The sequence below is a fragment of the Marmota flaviventris genome, chromosome 13 (genome assembly GCF_047511675.1).
Source record: "Marmota flaviventris isolate mMarFla1 chromosome 13, mMarFla1.hap1, whole genome shotgun sequence".
In the NCBI taxonomy this organism is placed as follows: domain Eukaryota; kingdom Metazoa; phylum Chordata; class Mammalia; order Rodentia; family Sciuridae; genus Marmota; species Marmota flaviventris.
The window spans coordinates 73,964,360-73,986,037 of NC_092510.1; the positions used below are offsets into that span (position 1 = coordinate 73,964,360).

General features: G+C 35.5%; 1 protein-coding gene across 1 annotated transcript in view; it reads left to right on the plus strand.

Annotated features, from left to right (window-relative positions):
- Positions 1-5,485: 5,485 nt before the first annotated feature.
- Positions 5,486-21,678, plus strand: part of Plppr1 (phospholipid phosphatase related 1) — a 136,360-nt gene continuing 120,167 nt past the window's right edge. Inside the window, exon 1 of the mRNA XM_027930957.3 lies at positions 5,486-5,548. Within this exon, the coding sequence (XP_027786758.1) occupies positions 5,486-5,548 (63 nt within the window). The remainder of the gene's footprint in view (positions 5,549-21,678) is intronic.

Here is a 21,678-nt window from a genome sequence, read left to right on the forward strand (position 1 = left end):
GGGCTACACAGGAATCTCTATGGCTCTCATGTATGATATTCTTCAAAAAGACTTCTGACAACTCCTGCTTCTGAGAGAGTCGAGGAGGATGTATTCTTCTCTATTTCTCTAAGTAGAACGAGAAACCTAGAACATTATATGAAAAAAAAACAACAACATAAAAATAGTCCTAGAGGCAGAGAAAAACCAAACTGGTAAGGACCTCAGATAATAAGGAACAACACAGTAGTGAGTTCCAGGATTTTCTTTTTATTTTACATATCTCAGATTGAGGTCTGAAAAAACTGGCAACTGCAGACATTATTAGCAACAGACAGGACAAAAGTCCAGCAAAAGCCTAACAAGCCAGAAAACTTCTAGATAATACCTTCTTGGCCCCAGCCAAACACCACCCCTGCCAGCAAAGTCTGGGTTGTGAGCCTAGACATCGACTCTTGCCAGACTATAAATAGAGTCCTCAGACTCCTGCTATGGCCATGGCAGAGAAAGTCAAGTGGGGAGCCAGGACTTCATTTAATACTGAGCAGTAGTGAGTGTCTCTCCCTGTCCCCCAGTGACAGGGGAGAGAATGTGGGTTGTCACATTCTCTGCCATTCCAATTAGCAGTAATGAGGCACCCCTCCCCTCTCTTCATTGTGGTAGTATCCAAGGAAGCCCAAGTCAGGAGTTTTACCACCACTCACCAATAACAAGGCCACCTTCCCACAGTGTCAGTAGAGGCCATATGAGAAGCAGTAAGCAGATATCTCTCCCTATCTCTAGAGTGATTTCAGTGGAGCCTAGTGGGAAGCCTGAACTTTCCCTCTGCCAGCTGTAACAAAGGACCCCTCCTCAACCAAGTATTAGAGGGACAAATGGAGATCTTGGATTTTCCTCTTCATATGCCAATACACAGTGTATTTCTGCTGCATCTGCTGGAGCTGTCAGAGGACAATCTCAAGCTGAATAGATAACCAACAGACACCAATGCCAGGATAATATAGATGTTAGAATTATCTGACAAGAATTGTAAAGTAGACATCATACAAATGCTTCAATGACAATCATAAATGTGCTCAAAACAAGTGAAAAATTTGAAAGCCTCAGCAAAGAAATAGTTTCCATTACTGTAGATTTGAAATATATATTTTGAAATCAGGAAATGGTGTCTTTGGCTTTGTTCTTTTATGTTCAAGATTGCTTTGACTATTTGGGGACTTTTCTGGTTTCACAGGAATTTTAGGATTTTTTTTTATTTCTGTGAAAAATGCCACTGGAATTTTAATAGGGTCTACATTGAATCTGCAAACTACTTTGGGAAGTAGTCTTTTAACCACATTAACAATATTAATTCTTCCAATCCATGAACATGGGATGCCTCCCCCCTACTTTTGCTTCATCTTCAATTTTTTATATCAATGTGTTATAGTTTTCAGTGTTCAGACTTTTTACTGCCTTGGTAAAACATAACTGATGTCATCTTTTTGATGCTATTGTGAATGGAATTTTTTTTCTTTATTTTTCAAATAGTTTATTGTTAATGTGTGGAAATGCAATTGATTTTTGTATGGTGAGAATTTTTACAAGGGTTTTTGTGTGTGTGTGTGTGGGGGGAGTTTGGTGAAAAGAATGAGCATCTACCATACTAAAAACTGCTGAATCATTTTTAGATGTGGTTGTTCCAGGTACTCCTGCCAGCTGTGAGGAAAAGCATCTGCTGCTCCACACTGCTCAACCCTCGGGCTATCAGACTTTTACTTTTTGCCAATTTCAGAAGTGTGAAATATCTCAGTATTGTTTGTTTTAGTTTTCTTAATCTGACTTAATTAATGAGGTTGTGAATATTTTTCATATGTTCCTTGGCCATATTTCTTCTATAAATTGTTTATTCACTGAATCTATTTTTCTAAGTTGTCTTTTCTTATGATTCCTAACACTTAATTTAATTTCATCATGACCTCAACTTTTTATATTTTTTTTTACATTTTAAATTGCTGTTGAAAATCTGGACTAGTGGACTAGGGATATAGCTCAGTGATAGAGCACTTGCCTAGCACGCATGAGTCCCTGAGTCCAATCCCCAGGATCACAAAAAAACAAACTGAACCAAACAAAACAACCCCCACACCCACATCCCTGTATTAGTACCCAATCATCTTTGAAATTAAAGTTTAACAAGAATAGTCTCTGATTAAAAATTATTATACTAGTAAAATATGCATATAAAGTACATCATTAACAAAATTAAAAGGCAAGGGAGAGAGTAGAAGAAACTAATTGCAAAATACATATCTGATAAATGACTTGTATCCAGAATATACAAATAGCTCGAACACCTTGGAAATAATGAGATGAACAATCCAATCACAAAATGAAAATATTTGAATAGATATTTCATGAAAAAAAATGATATGAGAATAGCTAACAAGCTCAAGGAAAGATGCTCAACATTATTTGTTATTACCAAAATGCAAATTACAACCACAATGAGATACCATTTCATACCCACTAGAATGGCTATAATAAAAAAAGATAATAAAAATGTTAATGAGGATGTGAAGAAATGGGAACCCTCATATACTGCTGTTGGGGATGTAAAAAGGCATAACAACTCTGGAAAACATTTTGACAGGTCTCTTAGAAATTAAACTTAATTCAACATGTAATCTAATAACTCTCATAGGTTCTACCATGAAAATGAAAATATATGGCCATACAAAGACTTGCACATTGATGTTATTTATCATTATCAAAAAACATGGGATACAATAAACAAATTTGAAATGACCTAAATTTCCACCTATTGGTGACTTGTTATAGCCATATGGCAAAATACTATTTGGTAATAATAAGGGGGATATGTGCTATAATATTAGTGAAATCTCAAGCATTATGCTAAATGAAAGAAGCCTGATATAAGAGACCACATATTGTATGATAATATTTACTCAAAATATCCAACATAAATTCAGAAAGTAGATGAATGGTTCTGGGCTTGAAAGACAGAAAAGGAGGTAATACTATAGATTCCTTTCTTGATGTAGAAAATATTCTACGGTGAAGGAGTCTTAATAGAAAGTAGGCATTCTTTGGGGGGCAGGTGATAAGAAGTTCTAAACTTTTTGGTGTGTGTGATAGCTATACAAGTTGTTAAGTTTCCAAAATGTCATTGAATTGTACTCATGAGATGGATGAATTGCATGATATATAAAATTTGCCTTGGGGAACCGGGCGCGGTGGTGCATGCCTGCAATCCCCGTTGCCCGGGAGGCAGAGGATTGCGAGTTCAAAGCCAGCCTCGGCAACTGTGAGGCACTAAGTAACTCAGTGAGACCCTAACTCTAAATAAAATACAAAATAGGGTTGGTTCAGTGGTCGAGTGCCCCTGAGTTCAATCACCGGTAACCCCCTCCCCCGAAAAAAATATGCCTTGGTATAATTCCCTCTCCTTACCTCTCACTCCCCCCTACACACATACACACCTGTCTTGCATTTTGAACCAGAAAAATTAAGATAAGGGAGAATTTCATATGATACCCCAAAGTTTGTCCCTTATTCTCCCTTATATTGCTCTTCTTTTTAATTGGAGAAGTAATCTAAAATACTAGGTGTCTAATTTCTTGGTTTTTACTTATACCCCTGCCCACTTGGACATCACTAAAATTTTTCTTTTCATATATATTTTACTGTATTTAGTTGATGCTAAAAGAAAAATCTGAATTATTGATACTGATAAGTGAATTCTAGGATTTAAGTTAATAAAGGTAAATGAAAATGATACATGATTGCCAGATCAATGTGTAAAAACATGTATGCATGTAGATTCCTTTCTTGATGTAGAAAATATTCTTTCTAAATCAAAAATAGGTGAAATAATAATATTATGAGTATTATTTTTAACAGATAATATTCATCTTTAAAGGAAAAATAAGCTGTCTAAAAAGTTAGATAATTTAAATACTGTGATTGGAAGGAACTTATAAAGCATGTAATATTAAATTTGATTGAGAAGGTTTTAATTCATAAGCAAAATGTTGGCATCTCAAAAAGAGAAGGTCATGCAATTTCCCTTCTCTCTTCCTTTCCCTCCCACCTCTCGTCCCTGTTTATGGAAGGAGACCCTCATCGTTATACAAAATTACATATAAAAGGAGGTGAAGGGAAAGGGGGGGGAAACCAAGGGAGAGAAATGAAGTACAGTAGATGGGGTAGAGAGAGAAGATGGGAGGGGAGGGAAGGGGAGGGGGGATAGTAGAGGATAGGAAAGAGCAGAATACAACAGACACTAGTATGGCAGTATGTAAAAATGTGGATGTGTAACCGATGTGATTCTGCAATCTGTATACGGGGGAAAAATTGGAGTTCATAACCCACTTGAATCAAATGTATGAAATATGATATGTCAAGAGCTATGTAATGTTTTGAACAACTAATAAAAAAAGAGAAGGTCATATTTTGAAATGTTATTCTGTAAAAGGGTAAGGGAAGACTTAGTAAGGAGAGAAATAAAGATATTAACATTAATTCATGTCCTTTAAAAAAAAAAAAGTATAGTTGGCCATTCAAGTAGATGAGTAGTTCATAACACAATTCAGAAGAACTGTTGATAGAAATGACAGAGAGCTGAATAGGTAAAAGATAACTGTCAAGAGCAGATATATAAAACACGTGTATCATGGCTTTGGGTAGAGAATAAAAAGTGTCAAGGAAAAATTATTTTACCTGGCAAGTTTCATAAAAGAAGAACCCAAAAATAACCTAATTCCTAATTCAAGAACATTTTCAGTTTGAAGCAAGTTGGGGATATTCTAATAAAATATTTTAACATTTATCTGCTGTTGTCCAGCTATTTCATTCTTATAAATTGAGAGAATAGTATAGATTTAATGTTTTGTGTCTGGATCATACCCTGGGCAGAGGGAACCCAGAGAGACAGATCAGTGATGTATTAACCCAAAGCAGTTAATGGCTGTGTAGTCAAGGCAAATAATGGTGAAGGAAGGAAGTCAGAGGTTAGTGCACTGATGGAAAGCTCCAAAGACAGAAGCAAGGGCCTAAGAAACAAGGTTGCACACTGAGGGATTAGGCACAGACAGGACAGTTACACACAGCGGGGATGATAACAAATGTTTTATGTTGTAAACTGTTTCATGATGTGACAGCAGTCTACCAGGTTAAGGCACTAAGCAAAGCCTAGAAACCAGAATTCTATTTGCTATACCTCTATGCATAAGAGGCCTCCTACCTGGTCATTTTGGCTCTAAGACTATTTATAGATGGTATCTCTTATTTGCTTTTCATTGGAATGATTGTTAGTCTGGCTTCGCTGTGCTATAGGTCACTATTTTGCATTGTTTGCACACAGCCTGCTTATCTAGAGGGTTGCTGATATTTTTATGAATGTACCTAAGGGACTTCTGAACATATGGCTCTTACACCATGAAATCTATTTCTGTTTCAGTCTGGACAGTTCTAGACGGTGCAGTCTTGCTACATGGTCTGAGAAATGGCTGTAGGAAACAACACTCAACGAAGTTATTCCATCATCCCATGTTTTATATTTGTTGAGGTATGTGTATTTTTTAAAATTTATGGTAAATTGTAATGATAGCAGATTTTATGCTGAGAGCTTAGATTGTTTTATACAGTTGTTTAATCTTAGGATTGATAGTTATATTTTGGTAAATATTGGAAAATAATTATGTAAAATGTTTCTTAAATAGGAAGACAGAAAATAGGAAGGCCTTTAAACTTTATATTTGGGTACAGAATAATTATTTATTTTCAATTGTGATCTGAATGTATTAACTATGAAAGAGAATGCAGCATTTTAATTAAATTCTTTTTTAAAATTCAGTAACCTTTTTCAGAATTCAATAAGCAAGGAATTTTACTGATGTTGTTATTTTATGGTATTTTTGCCCTGGGGCCCAAATAAAAAAAAATCATAAAGTTGCCCATTTCCACTAGGTACTTTTCTTTGGTGAGGTGTTGGGAACTTATATAATGTATGGTTTCTTTTAGTCATGAATTACTTTGTTGGGTTGCTCCAGTTGTGTACCAGAAAACAGTTTCTCCAGCATCCTTTTGGGAATTTTAGGAAATTTGGAATCACGATTTAAATTAAATAAAAATCTGTTTACCTGCTTCTCTCAGAATAAGATGTTGATTTGCCAAAGATACTGCTTTTGTCTTCTCAAGAAGATAAGGACTTAAGGGATCGTTTTTCATCCTAAAGATCAAGTTTAAAATATGACAGTAAAAAGAGCTGAAGAGTCAGTGCCTGATCTTCCTGTTGGCATAGTCGCCATTCCAAGGGTCAGCTCTGGCATATTCTACCATAGGCATCTTTTTGACCTAATGTCGGAGGAACCTTCATGTTGATATATGTTATTATCTATGTGAAAACAGACACTTGGGCTATACTACCACTTAGTTAGCAAAAAATGTACTTTCAGTGTATGGATTTTTTTAATACACAGCTTATGAATCATTTTGATAAATTTTTTTAATTTAAAGTCAATTTCACCTTGAAATACATGCATCTGTGTCTATGTATTGAGATAATTTTGAGCACTCTGAATTTGGGACAAATGTGTGTGTCTGGCTATTGTTGAGTTCACCTTATGGATATTGGTTGGCAGTTTAATAGTACTTGGGGATTTATTCTCTGTTGATTTTCATGAACCTGTTTGTTTTACAGAATCAGGAAAAGGTAGAGAAGGTTGGGACAGAGATGCTAACTGACATAAGTCAAGGGACAGACAGACTCAGTCTAAGCTAAACCTCTGAGAAGATAAGGAAAGACATCAACTCAGAACAATAAACATGACTTTCTGTATAGTCTGCCCTAAATGGGCTGCACAGGGCCAAACCAATCAGACAATAGCTCCATGTCATGCATACTGTGGATTCTGGTTACTGTTGTTCTTGTGATGAAGGAAAAGGAATTCTTATTGTTGCTGCTCATGCAGAAAGGATAGAAGGGATAGCACTACCTTTGGAACTGCTTTCTTCTTTGTCGTAAGAAAAATAAAATGTTAAAGTAAGCTGTGAGAAATTGGGGAATAAGTCGTTTGTCATCATCTTTATCCTCCCTCCAGGGCTTTTATCTTAGATTTTTCTCAAAAATCAAACAGAAACCAAGTCTCTGAGTAAGAGATTTAATTTATTGCTAGAATCTGTAGTCTCTGAAGGTTTTCAGCTCTCTAATGCGTGAATGATGAACTTGGCTGGTAGAGCAGCAGCTAGAGAGATAAATTAGTCCTCCTGTAGCTCACCTGGATACAAACATAATTCTAAAAGACAGCGAGGGGAGAGATAGTTTATTCTTTTTCTTGCTAGATTGTTCTTATTTTGTATGGAACTTCGAGATCTATCATGACTTCTCTCACAAACCAGCAGGAAAAAGAAAGAGGAAGTGAAGTAGAATAGGAAGAAAAATGGAGAGGATGGAGGTGAATCTCAAAGTGGTCCTATGATTCCCATGCATTTTTAATCTAATGCTTAGTTCCATCCATCATTCCAGGTATTATAATGATGGCATTAGAAAACTTGGCCAAAAACAACTTGGTTAAAATGTCAGTAGGATCAATAGATATCTTTTCAACTGTTGTTGTTTTTTTTTTTTTAAATTATAAAAGAATTTAAACATGGAAAATAAAACAGACATCTTTAAGACCAAAGCTTAAAATTTTGCCATATTTGCTTCAAGTATTTTTTCAAGGAAAACAAAATTTTGCAGATATGCTAAAGCCCTGCTGTCCTGGATCCAGAAGGGCCTACATATGTGAAGCTAGAAGCTTCCTTTCCCTACATGATTCCCATGCATGTTTTGTATTTTTCTTACTATGTTCATATTTATACATAACATTTTAGGGAAATTTTACATAAATGATACCTTCTGAAAACTAACTTTTGCAGCTTGCCTTTTCATTCACCATTATACAGATTTATTTGACAGATCATTCACTTTTTAAAAATATTTTTTAAAATATTTATTTTTTATTTGTAGTTAGACACAATACCTTTATTTTGTTTATTTATATGTTGTGCCGAGGATCGAACCCAGGGCCTCTCATGCTAGGTGAGCGCTCTACCGCTGAGCCACAACCCCAGCCCAGATCATCATTTTAAACATGGCATTTTATTCTAAGTATGCAAGTATACTTCACTAAGGGACAATTTGATTCATTTGTTTGCTTAATTTATTTTTTTTTACTCTTAACAATTTTTTTGAAAGTATCCTTATTTCTAGTTTTGTGTGCATTTATATAAGAGCTTCCTTGGATTGACACTTGCAGTAGAATTGCTAGGGGATCAGAACATGTTTGTTCTAGATGTTTGTTGCTACAGTATAGGATATTTGTATGTGAATTTTCTTGAAGAAACTTCTAAAAGCTCTATTTGTAGTTTTATGAGTGTGTCTGTATATTTTGTAGAATTTTTCACGATTGCATTATCTACAAATAATACTTTTTCTTTTTTAGTTGTTATGCCTTTAATTTTTATTGCTTTGTTAAGACTGCCTGTGTAATGTTGGATAGTGGTAACATAGAAAACATATTTCTCTTGTTACTGACTTTAAAGGGAATACCTCAGGTGTTTCATTATTAAATTATGAATAAGCATGGTGTTTTTTTCCTATTCCCTCCCTTTTAGATTAGATCACTTCATTTGTTTTAATCCCATTCCCCCCTTATTGGCTATAAATGATAGATTACATTTCAAATATTTTTAAAATTATTCTTAAATTTTAAATATATATTTGGCTTAAAAATGAGATTCATCAATTGTTCTGTCATTCTCTTGAACAATTAATGAGTTTTCTTATGTTACTTTAAATGCTTGTATTTTGTTGTTGTTGTTGTTGTTGTTATTTTTGGTACACCCAGGGGTGTAACCACTGTGCTACATCTCCAGACCTTTTTATTTTTTATTTTGAGACAGCATTGCAATAAGTTGCATAGAACCTCACTACATTGCTAAGGCTGGCCTTGAACTTGCAATCCTCCTGTCTTAGCCTCCCAAGCCTCTGGGATTACAGGTGCACCACTACATCTAGCAATTGTGTGTCATTCTTGATTTTAAGTCAAGTAAAATAATAGCAAATTTTTCACTATCTTTTTCAATGAGGGTTTCTTTACACTTATCCCATGTTTATTTTCTTGATTGCTATTGCTTCTTTTATTCCTTTCCTCTTTCAATTTCCAATTGAAGTTTATCCTTTGGTAGTTTTTTCAACAAAGGTCCTGTAGATAATAAATATTCTTAACATTTACCTGACGTTGTCTTTATATTGTAATTAATCCGAAATGGTAATCTACCTTGACATTGAATTCTAGATAAAGAAATTTATTTTTCTATCTCGTAGCTTTAAAATTATTTTATTATTATTACAAAATTATCCACTTTTTCTTTTCAGTTGCTTTTCATTTTTTTTCTCTTTTCCTTTGGTGTTCTGCATTTTCTAACTGTGAATTTATACTGGCCGTGACCTGTTTTACTTCTCAACTGAGAAGTCATATTTGTCACTAGTCCTATAACAACCTGTCAGCTATCAGCTCTTCAGACAGTATCCCTATTCTTTTTACTATAACATTTATTTGATATATCTTGTATCTTCTGATTGTTTCTATATTCCCTGTCTCTTTACTCGTCTTGTTCAATTTCCAGAAGTTCTACACGTATTTTAAAAACCTGTCTATTTTATAATGTTTGTTCATGTGCTTATGTTTTTGTACCTTATATATCTTCAATTATTTTAAATTTTTAAAAATCTTTCAGACAGTTTTTTTATGTTCTGAAATTATTGTACTCTGGTCCTCCTGTTGCATCTCCCGTCTCCAGCTTATAGTGGATTGTTGCCTTATTTATTTTTGTGGTTTTTCTAAAACTAATTTTTGGTAGAACTTACTTCTAAAGGATTTATGTGGGACTTTAGGTTTGGAGAACATCACTTTGAAATGATTTCCGATAACGTTTCCCTTGGGCTTATGCCGTATATTCAGAATCCCGATTTGCACAATCCCAAAGTATACTTAGTCAAAATTCACCTGTCTTGTGGTCTTCCTATGCTAGCAGGTGGATTTACATAAACATTTTTCCTTAGAAGTGAAAAGCAAGTTTTCAGGAATCTTGGATTGTATGCAGGAGTCTCAGTTCTGACTCAAGTCCCTATGTCCTATTCTCAGCAGCATTAAATCCCAAGCTCTAGTACGGAGATTGACATGTACCCCTTTCTCTACCCTCACCTAGGTGTACTGCAGCATCAGTTTATTCAGTGACCACTCTTGATTTTGGGGTACCCTTTTGTGAATTAGAAAGAAAGCTAACCATTGCTGATATTTGCAGTGGAATGTTGTCAATTCATTTTTTTGTTCTATAAATGTATTCATTCATTCATTCATTCATTCAGTTAAAACTTAGTATCTATTTATTGTTACAAGGCATATGTGTTTTGCCCTTTCTGGATACTTCACATAGTAACTATGTTCTGTAACTTGGATTTCACTAAATTCTCTGTAGAGCTAAAATCGTTGGGCCATGCCTTAAATATGTGTGGGGGATACAGGCCTGGAATGAGAGAGACATATTGCCTAGAGTGGAGTACTGATATGCATTTTCTTGGTGATTTTAATTATATGAACATAGGGTTTGGATTTGAGGATGTATGATTTATTTGTGGTAGTTGATAAGAATAGTTGCCAACCAGGCTCTAAAATTCAAAGTTGCTGAAGAATTATGAGTCTGCCTGGACCCGCCCAGAAGGCTGAATTAGATGATAGAGATGCTGCCTGATGAAGCATAGAAAGTCTCAGGGTGTCAAAACATCAGGATCAGTCTTGCCCCAGGTACTCCTGGAAAGGTGCCAAAATGAGCCCTTAATGTCACTGGAGAGAGAACAAAGTTTGCAGATTATAAGAGCATGTGTTGAAGGTAATGGTATGAAAAGGGATGAACAGTGGAAGGACAGCAGAGTGGATGAAATATGATATGTAATGGACAAAGCAGCTTTGGAAGCCAAGCCCTTAAATGTTAGACATGCAGAAAAATCTCTCCTTTGTACATCTCTGGGTATCAGCTGACCTTTAAATGTCCCTTGCTGTCCTGGCCAGAGCCTTTTAGGCTGAAAGCTTTTGACAATAGAATAATGGCCATAAGGGATAGAACATAAACTTGTATTACTAATAGGAGGGAAATTCAGAATCACTAAATTTCCACCACGGTCCACAATAGTGCTTCTGACCAATAATTTTTAGTTTTTCCCTGCTCTGATGAAATTAGAACAAGTAAAAAAAAAAATAGCAAATGCTAAACTAGACAAAATCTAGAGAAGTAGTGAGAAAAAGGAAAAGGAAAAAATGAGCCTTTACATGAACATGAGACTATCTACCCTCTCATCCTCATTTTTTGGTCAGGATAAAAGTGCTTACAACAAATTAAGTTAAAAAAAAATGAAAATAGTGATAAAAACATCAAATAGTCTGTGTTTTTCATCCTTAGTCCCTTTTTCTATTTTTCCCATCCTGTGCCTTCCCTGCCTCATCCTCTCTCTAATTCTCTCTTCCTGTTTTCTTCCTTTCTTCCCTTTCATTTCTGTAGTATTTCTCATATTTGAATATCCTACAAAAAGTATTCTTCTGACACACGCTCAAGTTGGTGGCTGAAACCTCTGAAAAACAAGATTGTGAGCTGTTTGAGGTCTCCCACGCTCCCCCACAACCAGTACCAGATGTATTTTTCCAAAATGCTTCACACTACCTGTCTCTTTTGACAGATTTTCCCAGATAACAGTAGGTTCCTCTTAGGATGATTTTTCTGTCTTCTCTATAAAATCATGAATAGCTTACACAGCTAAATCTCTTTCAAATATATTTGTGCTAAGAGCAAAACTCTAAATGGAGCTTAGCTTCCTCAGCAGACAGTATTAAGTGCCAGGAATTTGGACATAATGAATGCAATTGTGGCTTGATGTGTACAGATGTGACAGTTTTATCATTTTGATAGTTTCTTCTACTTGCAATTTTTGTTGTCTGTTTTTGACAATTTACTTTTCTCAGGGTGAACTTACCCGGCTATAAATCACAAGCCTGAAGATAGATAATATCATCAAATTCCAGAACTTGATGATTCTGAGTGTGTTCCTCTAGGGCTAGTAGTGAAGGAATTCTACATCATCACTTTTGGGCTCTGCATGCCATTTCTCTGCTTCTTATTTCGTGTGACTCAGGTTTTGAAAGAAGAATGTCTCTTGGCCTTGCGTTCCTCTCTTTGCTTGCAGGTGCTTAGATTCAGCAGCATTGGCTTCTTTGTTTCTGGGAGCTGGATTGCAACTCTCTTAGATTTTTATATTTAACTCACACTGTCATCTTTAATTTTTTCAAAACTCTGCTGGTGCCTGCTAAAGGAGAAAGCATCAATATACACTGTATATACTGGAGAGGAAAGAGAAAACAAGTTGATGTAAAGTGTTTCATGTTGAGTTCTGGCTCTGTCATTTGCTGCCAGAATAATTTGGGTATTTCTTTGACCTCAGTTCCTTCATCTGTGAAATGGAAAGAAACGCAATTTCCTCATGGGCACTTTTGAGAAATAATAAGGTAATGTACCTGAATATTCTTGCCATGTAGTTAAGTGCTTAATAAATATTAACATGAAAGTAATTTTAAGAGAATGGCTCCTACACCACAAAGATGAAAATGTAACTGGAATGTCAAAACCCTTACCCCGAGAGGAGGACTCTAGCAAGTTTAATCCCCAGATATGTGACGTTTCTGGGCTTGAATATTTTACAATATATACTGAAGTGTGTTGGGTTAGGATTCAAACAAAGCAATGAAACAGTCATGGGCCTGTTAAAGTGCAAAGACAAATATTAATTAAAAAGTCATTTTTTTTCATTAAAGTATCATTTAACTAGTATGTATAATCCTGAACAATATTGATATTCAGGTATCTATTTTTTTTCATAGAATCTAAATGCCAGTGTTAATTTTAAAAATGAGATCTTTTCCTGTCTTTAGATTCTCTTCCCAGTGAGTGAGACTGCCTCTGTTCTTCAGCATTGAGTCTAAGTTAGATGTTTTGGGATCAAGATTTCCGTTAAAATAAATGATTACAAAGGGAAAAGAAGACAGGAATAAAAAAATGGAGCTGGCCCTCGAGATCAAGAACTCAGGAGATGAGAAAACGGGGTTGTGAGAGAATCAGGTGTTTAGAGCCCAAGAGAAGGATGTGGAGTTGGTCTAGAGAAGCTATCACACCTGGCTTTCTAAGATTCTCCCACTAAACCTCCTTCCTGTTTTCCATAATGGTCTGTCCTCATGCTCCAACTTCCTTTCCAAAATAATAAAGACCCAATCTGATTCTGGGGGGAAATATAAATCTCTAGTAAGTATGAGAAAATAATGAACAACCTCAGTATCAATCCAGAAAATGTCACTGATAGGTGCTACAAAATACCGGGGGTGGATTTTGAATGGGGAAGGGATGAGTTCAGAATGAGAGCTCTTTTGCTCTTGTCAATATTTTAATGAAACAAATGCCTGAATGTATCTCAAAATGTAAGCCATCTATAGTTCAGATTTTCATATAACCAAATAATGGTATTCTATCACTAAAGACACCATATTTGACATTCTAAAATGGAGGACTTAAGAACATCACTAGAGTAATATTGACCTTATGTGATAGAAATTTTGTTTTTAAAATTTCAGATGAAAAAACTGAAATACAGAGAAGTTAATAGAGATACTCAAGCCAATACAGCCAATAGATGTTTGAATTGGGATTTTGATTTAACATAAATGCAAATCTCATGCTTCTCCCACTATGTACAAGTAGGCTTCATTATTGGTCTCAAAGTCATGTTGAAGAGATGAACTTTCTACACTGGAGAACTAGTATGGAGTAAGGACATCCTTACTCTTATGTTCAGAGGCCAGAATTTAGACATATGAAAACATCAAAATGAGAACCTTCCTCTCTATAATCTACTTTCTTTTAAGAATATTTTTTAATATTTTAATTCAGATAAATCTCAAATAACGAGAAATCTTTGAGAAATAATGTTTTGTTTGCTGGAGTAGGTTAACTGATATAAATCAGAAATACTTTTGCTTTCTATAATTGTTGTCAAATAATATTCTTATAAAAATATGTTTTGAGTGATCTCAAGTTCACTCTGTATCACAGAAAATAACATAATCATCACTCAAGTACCACAACCTAGGTATATAAATTGTACTGTTTTGACATCATTGGTTCATATTTAGATAAAATAATAATAAAACATAATTTACAAGCATGAAGCTCCCGTGTACTCTCCTTTGTAGGATTTATTCTCTTCTTTGCCTCTCTACAGGTGACCACAGAGCTGAATTTGATCACATAGTTTTCTAAGATTTAAACAATTTTCTAAAATTGTTCATTTTGTGCCTTAACACATTCAAAATACTGAAAGAAATTACATTTATGTTTTAAATGTTAAGATATTTGAATACAGGCTGTGGTTGGACGCTACATAAATGTATAGGAGTTTGAATCAAATATATAGATTGACCCAGTCTATATCTTATGAGTTGGTATTTTAAAATAACCTCTGCATAAATCTAATAGTATGTGATGGGTTCTGCAGTAATAATAGACTCTGCCTAAATCTCAGTGGCTTCACACAACACAATCCAATTTTTTACACTGCAAGTCCCATGTATGTCAATGACAGAACTCTTTTTATTACAGTCTCTCAGGGACCATCCTGTTGGAGTCTCCATCTCAACATGTTTCCATGGTCACTTTGTTAAAGATAAGAAAATGTGATGATTCACAGCACAGACTTTTAAATCTTTATATTTAATTAATATAAGTCACTTCCACTTACATTTCATTACCCAAAGACACAAAATGTGGCCTTTTTCCATTTCAGAAGGAGTAGCAAGTTACATACTACAAATACATTGAAGGGAGAGTGATTCTTCACAGCCCAAGTGACCACTACAGTATCTTCATGATTTTTCTTCCTACTAAAAAGTCCCAAATCATCCAGATAAGAAAAGGTTTTACTTGGCTAGTTCATAGAGATGTTTGCAAGTGTTTGTTGAGTTTTTTAAATATACTAAATGATTTATATAGCCAATAGAACTGATAGAAAGATCTCCTTTGATACTGTGAGTTTAAGCAATGATCAGTTTGCTATGTGACAGGAGACTCTAACTCTACAAGAGAGACTGGACTGAGAGGACATTGACATTTCATTATGACTCCAAGTCATGTTGTTCCAAAGATGGCAGCCTGACTAAGGAACATATATACTCAAGTGGAATTTCCCAAATTCTACCCTAGAATGCTTTCTTCAATCTACCACATACTTTATGTCATTCTCTGGACTACCTTGTTCCTGGGCTGTATATCATCTAGTAACATGCTCCCTCTTAGTTTTCCTGAGAATTAACATTATTTAAACCAAGCATTCTTAATAATTTTGGGATGGATACATCAATATTTTGGTCCTCAAAGAATTTTACATTCTTCTTCCATGGGGCATAAGTCCAGATAGCCACACCAAGATACTGACAGACTCTGAACTTAGATACGATACGTTATATTTTTCAGGGACATAATAGACAGTGTCTTGTCTCTTGAATCATATTATTTTGTTCAGGTTGAAGATGAATCCATTATTTGCTTTGTGCTGCATTTTTTCTTTCATAGAATTCATCCTTTTATAAATATGATATGAACCAGTCTAGGTGATCATGGATATGGTGATCATTGGTATTTATGGCTTGTATTTCTTTTACATCTTAGTTCCAAATTCCATGGAATTTCTAAGCCAGTGCAATAGTGGTATTTATTTTTAAAAAACCTAATGTATCTCATAGCCTATAAAAATAGACTTTAGAGGAATGCTCACATTAAGAGAAGGATGTATAAATTGCAATCTGTGGATAGTGGTTTGACAGTGTGCAGTGAAATTTTGGAAACTTTATATTCTCCTTCAATCCCAAAGTATACTCCTAATAAGTCTAAATTATAGAAATAATCATGAATATGGAAAATTCTGCTATAAGATTAATTTATCATAAAATTGTTTATACTATTAAAAATAAAGTTCCAATATTAAACTATAGGACACTGATGAAAAAGTCCATGTTGATTCATATATAGAGCATTATGCATTCATTAAAATTATATTAAAAAATACATAATTCCATAAGGAAACAGCCAATAAGTATGTAAAAAGTGAAGGGAATGGGTTCAAAACAGTTACAATCTAAGTTTAACTAGACTTCATCAACCTGTGAAAATGATGGCATTCATGGCTTCAATGAGCATTAAAATATCACCTTCTGTTGTTCACACCTGCTCATAGAGAACTCCAACCGCCCCATAGGCTTCCCCAAGTAAGCTTGGGATGGCCACATATGCTCATGATGTACTCTCTTGGCTTTTTCTACCCGGAAACTCGGCTATCTTTTTCTTCATCACTAGCCATACACATCCATTTCCTCAAGCAAGGAAACCATGTAAAGGTGCCTCACTCTGTCATTTCTGGCGTTGCTCCCAGAGGGATGCTAATGTTGAGCTGCTAGTATTTTCTCTATAGGTGGGAAGAAGCCCTGCTCCCACACTTGATGTCTCTTTTGTCACCTGAGCATTAGTGGGGCACTGTGTCTTAAGTTGTGTCTGCGGCCCTTATTTCATAGGACTTAGGCATGAATCCATGTACTTGTAGAAGGACCAGTATCTAAAGGCAGACACCCCTTGTCTCTCTTACCTTGATTTTTCTTCCATTTTCTCCATGTAGATTAGTTAATGGGAAATATTTTTGTAAACTACCAGCCTCACTAACTTCTCAGACATGCCAGGTGTGTTAGAGTCACAGCACTAGATATTTCAGGCTTCAAGCCAGATAACCTGTCTACACAATGGGCAGTGCACACATCAAATTTGGTGCCTTTTGGAAATATGCATATATGCCCTACAACAGTAGACCTAGAAAGAAAAGATATGCACAAAAATTGATGTTTGACTCTAAAAGTTGGGTTGTAAAGCACAAATTTTGCACTTTTTTAATCAAAAAGAACTCCTTTTTAAAGATTTATTGTTATCAATGTGTGTTTTTCTAAAGAAATACAGTACTCTTTGCAATTTGAATACTATTTATATTTGCAAAAAATTCAAATTCTTACATCATTTTTAGAATAGAATGACTAGAAACAATGGTGAGGGTTGCTCTTTCTAGCACTTGATTATTTTTACAACACATTCTATGTAGTCTTCACCAATGCCAGCTTTAGGGAGTATTAATATAAATACTACTTTATGCAAATACTACTTTATGCTTCACTTGATGATCTTATTTAGGAAAATGTAAAAAATGCTTGAATTTCTTTTCTTAAAGTTAATATGTTAAATTGTTGACTATGTTAAATAAATATTTATCATTGTTTTTAGCTTTAGAACTATATTTCTTGTACAATTGTATGAAACTACTGTCTTGTTCTACTCAACTGGCAGCTATGGCCATAGAACCTGGTTCTCAGTTACATCAATAAAAAATCCGTGCCCTGTTCTACCCCCATGCACTTGCCACCACTAGAAACATTTCATAGTTCATGAGAGAAGCATAGACTCTTTGTGCTAAACATGCTGTAGATCATTTATGCAGCCCCTTCTTGTTTTCTGTAGGGTAATTGAGATTCAGAGAGTCTTAGTTACTTGTCCAAGACCAGATAATCCGTAACTCTTGACCCTTTCACAATCAATGGCAGCTTATTTTTTCATTAGCCAATTTTCAAAAGCAGAACTATAAAATTTATTTCAAAATGTTTATAACAAGGTATTATGGTTTGAATATGAGGTGAGACAATGCAGAAATGTTCAGTGATAAAATGATTAGATTATGAGATCTGTTACCTAAGAAGTGGTTTAATCCATTTGATAGATTAATAATTTGTACTGGGTGATAGTTATTGGGTGGTGGGCATGGCAGGAGGAAGTAGATCACTGGAGGTATGCCTTTGATACTTGTCCCTGGCAAGTGGAGCTCTCTGCTTTTGACTGTCGTGAGCTGAGAAGCCTTCTTCCACCATACCCTTTGGGCACAATGTTCTGCCTCACCTCAGGCCCAGAGCTGTGGAGACTGAACATATGAAACTGAACCAAAATATACTTATCCTCCTTTGAGTTGTTCTTGTCAAGTCTTTTGGTCCCACCAATCCAAAGCTGACTAAAACCCAAGAACAATTGCTTAATGTGCAGTAAGGTATATCTTAGTATACTTAACACAATGGGGGGAGGAGCCTTCAAGAATAGGAGGCCCAGGCCTGCAAAGATTCTTTAACAGCTCTGAGTCACCTTTGTGTAGAAGCTAGGGAAGGAGCAGGACCAAGTTACATTGAGACTACTGATGACTGGTAAGATGCTGTTTAGGTGAAAGAGTAGGCTGATGGGAAGAAGGCTCCAGAATAAGGGGCATCTTGGCATGGACCCAGACCTAAGAAGTTATGGAGAACTTGAAGAGCAGAAGGGATTTCTAAAAGGCCAGAGCTTAGAGGATAAATTGGGGAGAAGTGACAGGGGGGAGACAGGCCAAATCATGAAATACCTCACAGGTTATCTTATGCATTTAATTTTTCCTATAAGCTTTGGGAAACAAAAATATTCCTGGTTATTTTAAGTTTATACCTTACCTAGTGATATCAAATGGTGGAAATGGTGGTAAAACCCTGAAGCCATGGAAAGGAGACATTTTCACTGTTTACAATAGATACCATTTCTCCCCAGAATGCAGAATATTTTTCTCGGAGACAAATAAGTACCATGACTTAGGGCCCTTCTGGCTCACTTTTCATAATACACAGTGTACAGATGAGAAGGATGTGAAAGAAGTTCCATATTATAGATTAATTTCTGAATATAGTAAATTGCCTTTAGAGCTACCATGTCACTCAGGAAACTGGAAAAGACAATGATGGCCTAGCTTTGATATTTTGCAAAGCTACACTGGTTTATATGTTGGCTCCCCATGATAATGGCTTGAACAGTTTTTTCCTGAGATTTATAAACAATATAGAGAGAGCATTTCTGTCCCAATGTCAACTCTTCTATTTTCCCCCAAAGTTCACTCCTTCAGCAAAACTATGTGTTAGAAAAGTATGACCACTCTAGTACAAGGGGATCCGATCATTTTTTTCTGGATATAGCATTAATTGGATGTGTAAGTGATTTTTCAAAACTGGACTAACATACTCATTATATTCTGTTTGTGAACAACAGCTTTTATTTTAAAAGTGGAGCAGAGAAAAGGGGGGTATCTGTGATCAGAGAGAGATTTTTCTCTGAGATACTTGTTAGCCCACATGATGTTGAGTTGATGGTCTCTGGTTCCACTAACATAGTATTTTCATTCTGTCACCGAGAGTATGAGCAGAAACCACCTGCTTTGGAGTGATTGGTGTACTTGTTAAAGTTAGGTTCATGAACCCAGCCATTCATCTTAATTAGAATAGTAAGGAGAGAGGGTAGAGATTCAATTTTATATGTTGCAGGTCATTCCAATGTCAGTAAAGCTTGAGAATGAAATCAATCCAGAAGCTCATTGTGGAAATGTCCCACAGTAGACACAGGATAGCAGGTGCTATTAGTGCTCTTTCCATTTTCTCTTGACCCATCCTGAGGACCCTTGCAAATAGGGTTCTCTGCCCTCTGCCTGAGGCTGCTCTCTAGCTATAGAAACCTGTTAGGCCCTGTTGTTGTTTTCACTAGGCATTAACATTCCCAGGAGCAACCCTCAACCAGGGAAGGAGGGGTGATGATGGATAAGTAATCCAGCTTCCTCACTCCTCCGTGGGATAGTTCTGGGGGAGTTTGATATAGTCTCTGAGAGATCCTATGCAAAATAGAATGCCAGGTGCCCATAATGACAACTCACTCATTAATGCAACTTATTGAACTCTCTCCCTTCCGTATCCCTAATGTGCTTCCTGGGATCAATTCAGAAATAACTATTTGCAGCTACGTCATTGTCTCAAAATCCACTTTGGAAGGAATCCAAACTAAGACAGAAAATATATTTGGAGTAAAAAAGCTTCATTCCAACAGAATTAAGTATGAGGATTTGAAGAATGGAAGACAGAAAAAAAAAAACTGAGAGAAGTGATTAAGGTAATTTTGTTAAAGCACTCTGAACCATATAGCTCTTATATTTAGTTAAAACTGAATCCATTTAGGCAATTCTGCTTTTCATTGTATGCTATCATTTCTACATGAGTACTTATCTTTCTTGAGATTTAGCATGTTCGGCAGTTTCCCAAACAGTTCATTCTATTCGTTGAATCTGAAATCCTATAGTTTTCCTTGAGAAAATCTTCAGACCTAAAAATCTTCAGATTTTCTAGGGGAAATGTTAATTTTATGTACAGAGCACAGAGCTTAGGTAATATAGAAATGAATTAATTTTTTAATAGACAAAAGAATGCTTAGACAAAAAAAGCAGTTTAAAGACTAATTTTTCTGCAAACAGTATGTTTTTTGACTTAACTAATGTGTTAGTCTGCACTACTATAATAGAATACCTGACACTGGATAATTTATAAAGGACATCAATTTGTTTTCTTAGAATTCTAAAAGTTAGGAAGTCTAAAAATCAAGATACCAACAGCTTTGGTGTCCATGAGGAGGCATATCTCTCTCTCTCTCTCTCTCAGATAGCACTACTTCTACTGTGTCCTCTGGAGGGAACGAAAGCCATATCTTCACATGATAGACAGATTCAAGGCCTGGAGAACTGGAAGGGACATAGAGGATTTTTTCTCTTTAATAAGGGCCTTAATCCCATTCATGAGGGAGGAACCTTCATAGTTTAATAACCTCTTAAAAGACCTACTTCTTGGGCTGGGGCTGTAGCTCAGTGGTAGAGTGCCTGCCTTGCATGTGTGAGGCACTTGGTTCGATCCTCAGCACCACATAAAAATAAATAACGATACTGTGTCCATCTACAACTAAAAAAATAAAGAAAAAAAGCCCCATCTCTTAATGCTATCACATTGGCCATTAAGTTTCAGCACCATATTACTAAAATACAAGTTCTTCTCAGCTGACATTTATTCAAATTCATTTTTCTCATCTTCTGAGACCAATCACTTTGAAGCTGAAATGTTGGTGTACTTTTCATCCGCAAGCAAGACAGCATGAAAATTTGGGAAAGTTTGAATTTGAGACACTAATGAAATATCCATATGAACTTCAATAGGTTGCTCAGCATCTTGAGTTTCACTTTTCTCATCTATAAAAGCATAATAATGATACCTGCTTTTTACTAGGTTGTTTTAAGGTTAAATAAAAACTGAATTTTTAAGGTGTCTAGCACATGACAGGAAGGTGTTCAGTAATCATTAACTCACGCTATGAAAAGCCAGCATTGTATCACCTCAGGGATGCCCTTGAGGTTTCTCATCACATGGTTTCTTCAGCTGCTGTATTCTCATTATTTTATTTTAGTAACCCATCTTGGTCTGAGAGAGGGTTATTTACAGGATTCTGTGGGTCTACAGCCCATGAATATTTGACTGACTCTGGCATGGCCACTAACTCGAGTGAAAACTCAAATGGCTAAATTGTCAACCTAATGACATACACAGCATCTAACTGTTTAATGTGTTTGCTTTCTATGGAAATTAGTCTATTTTGACAGAA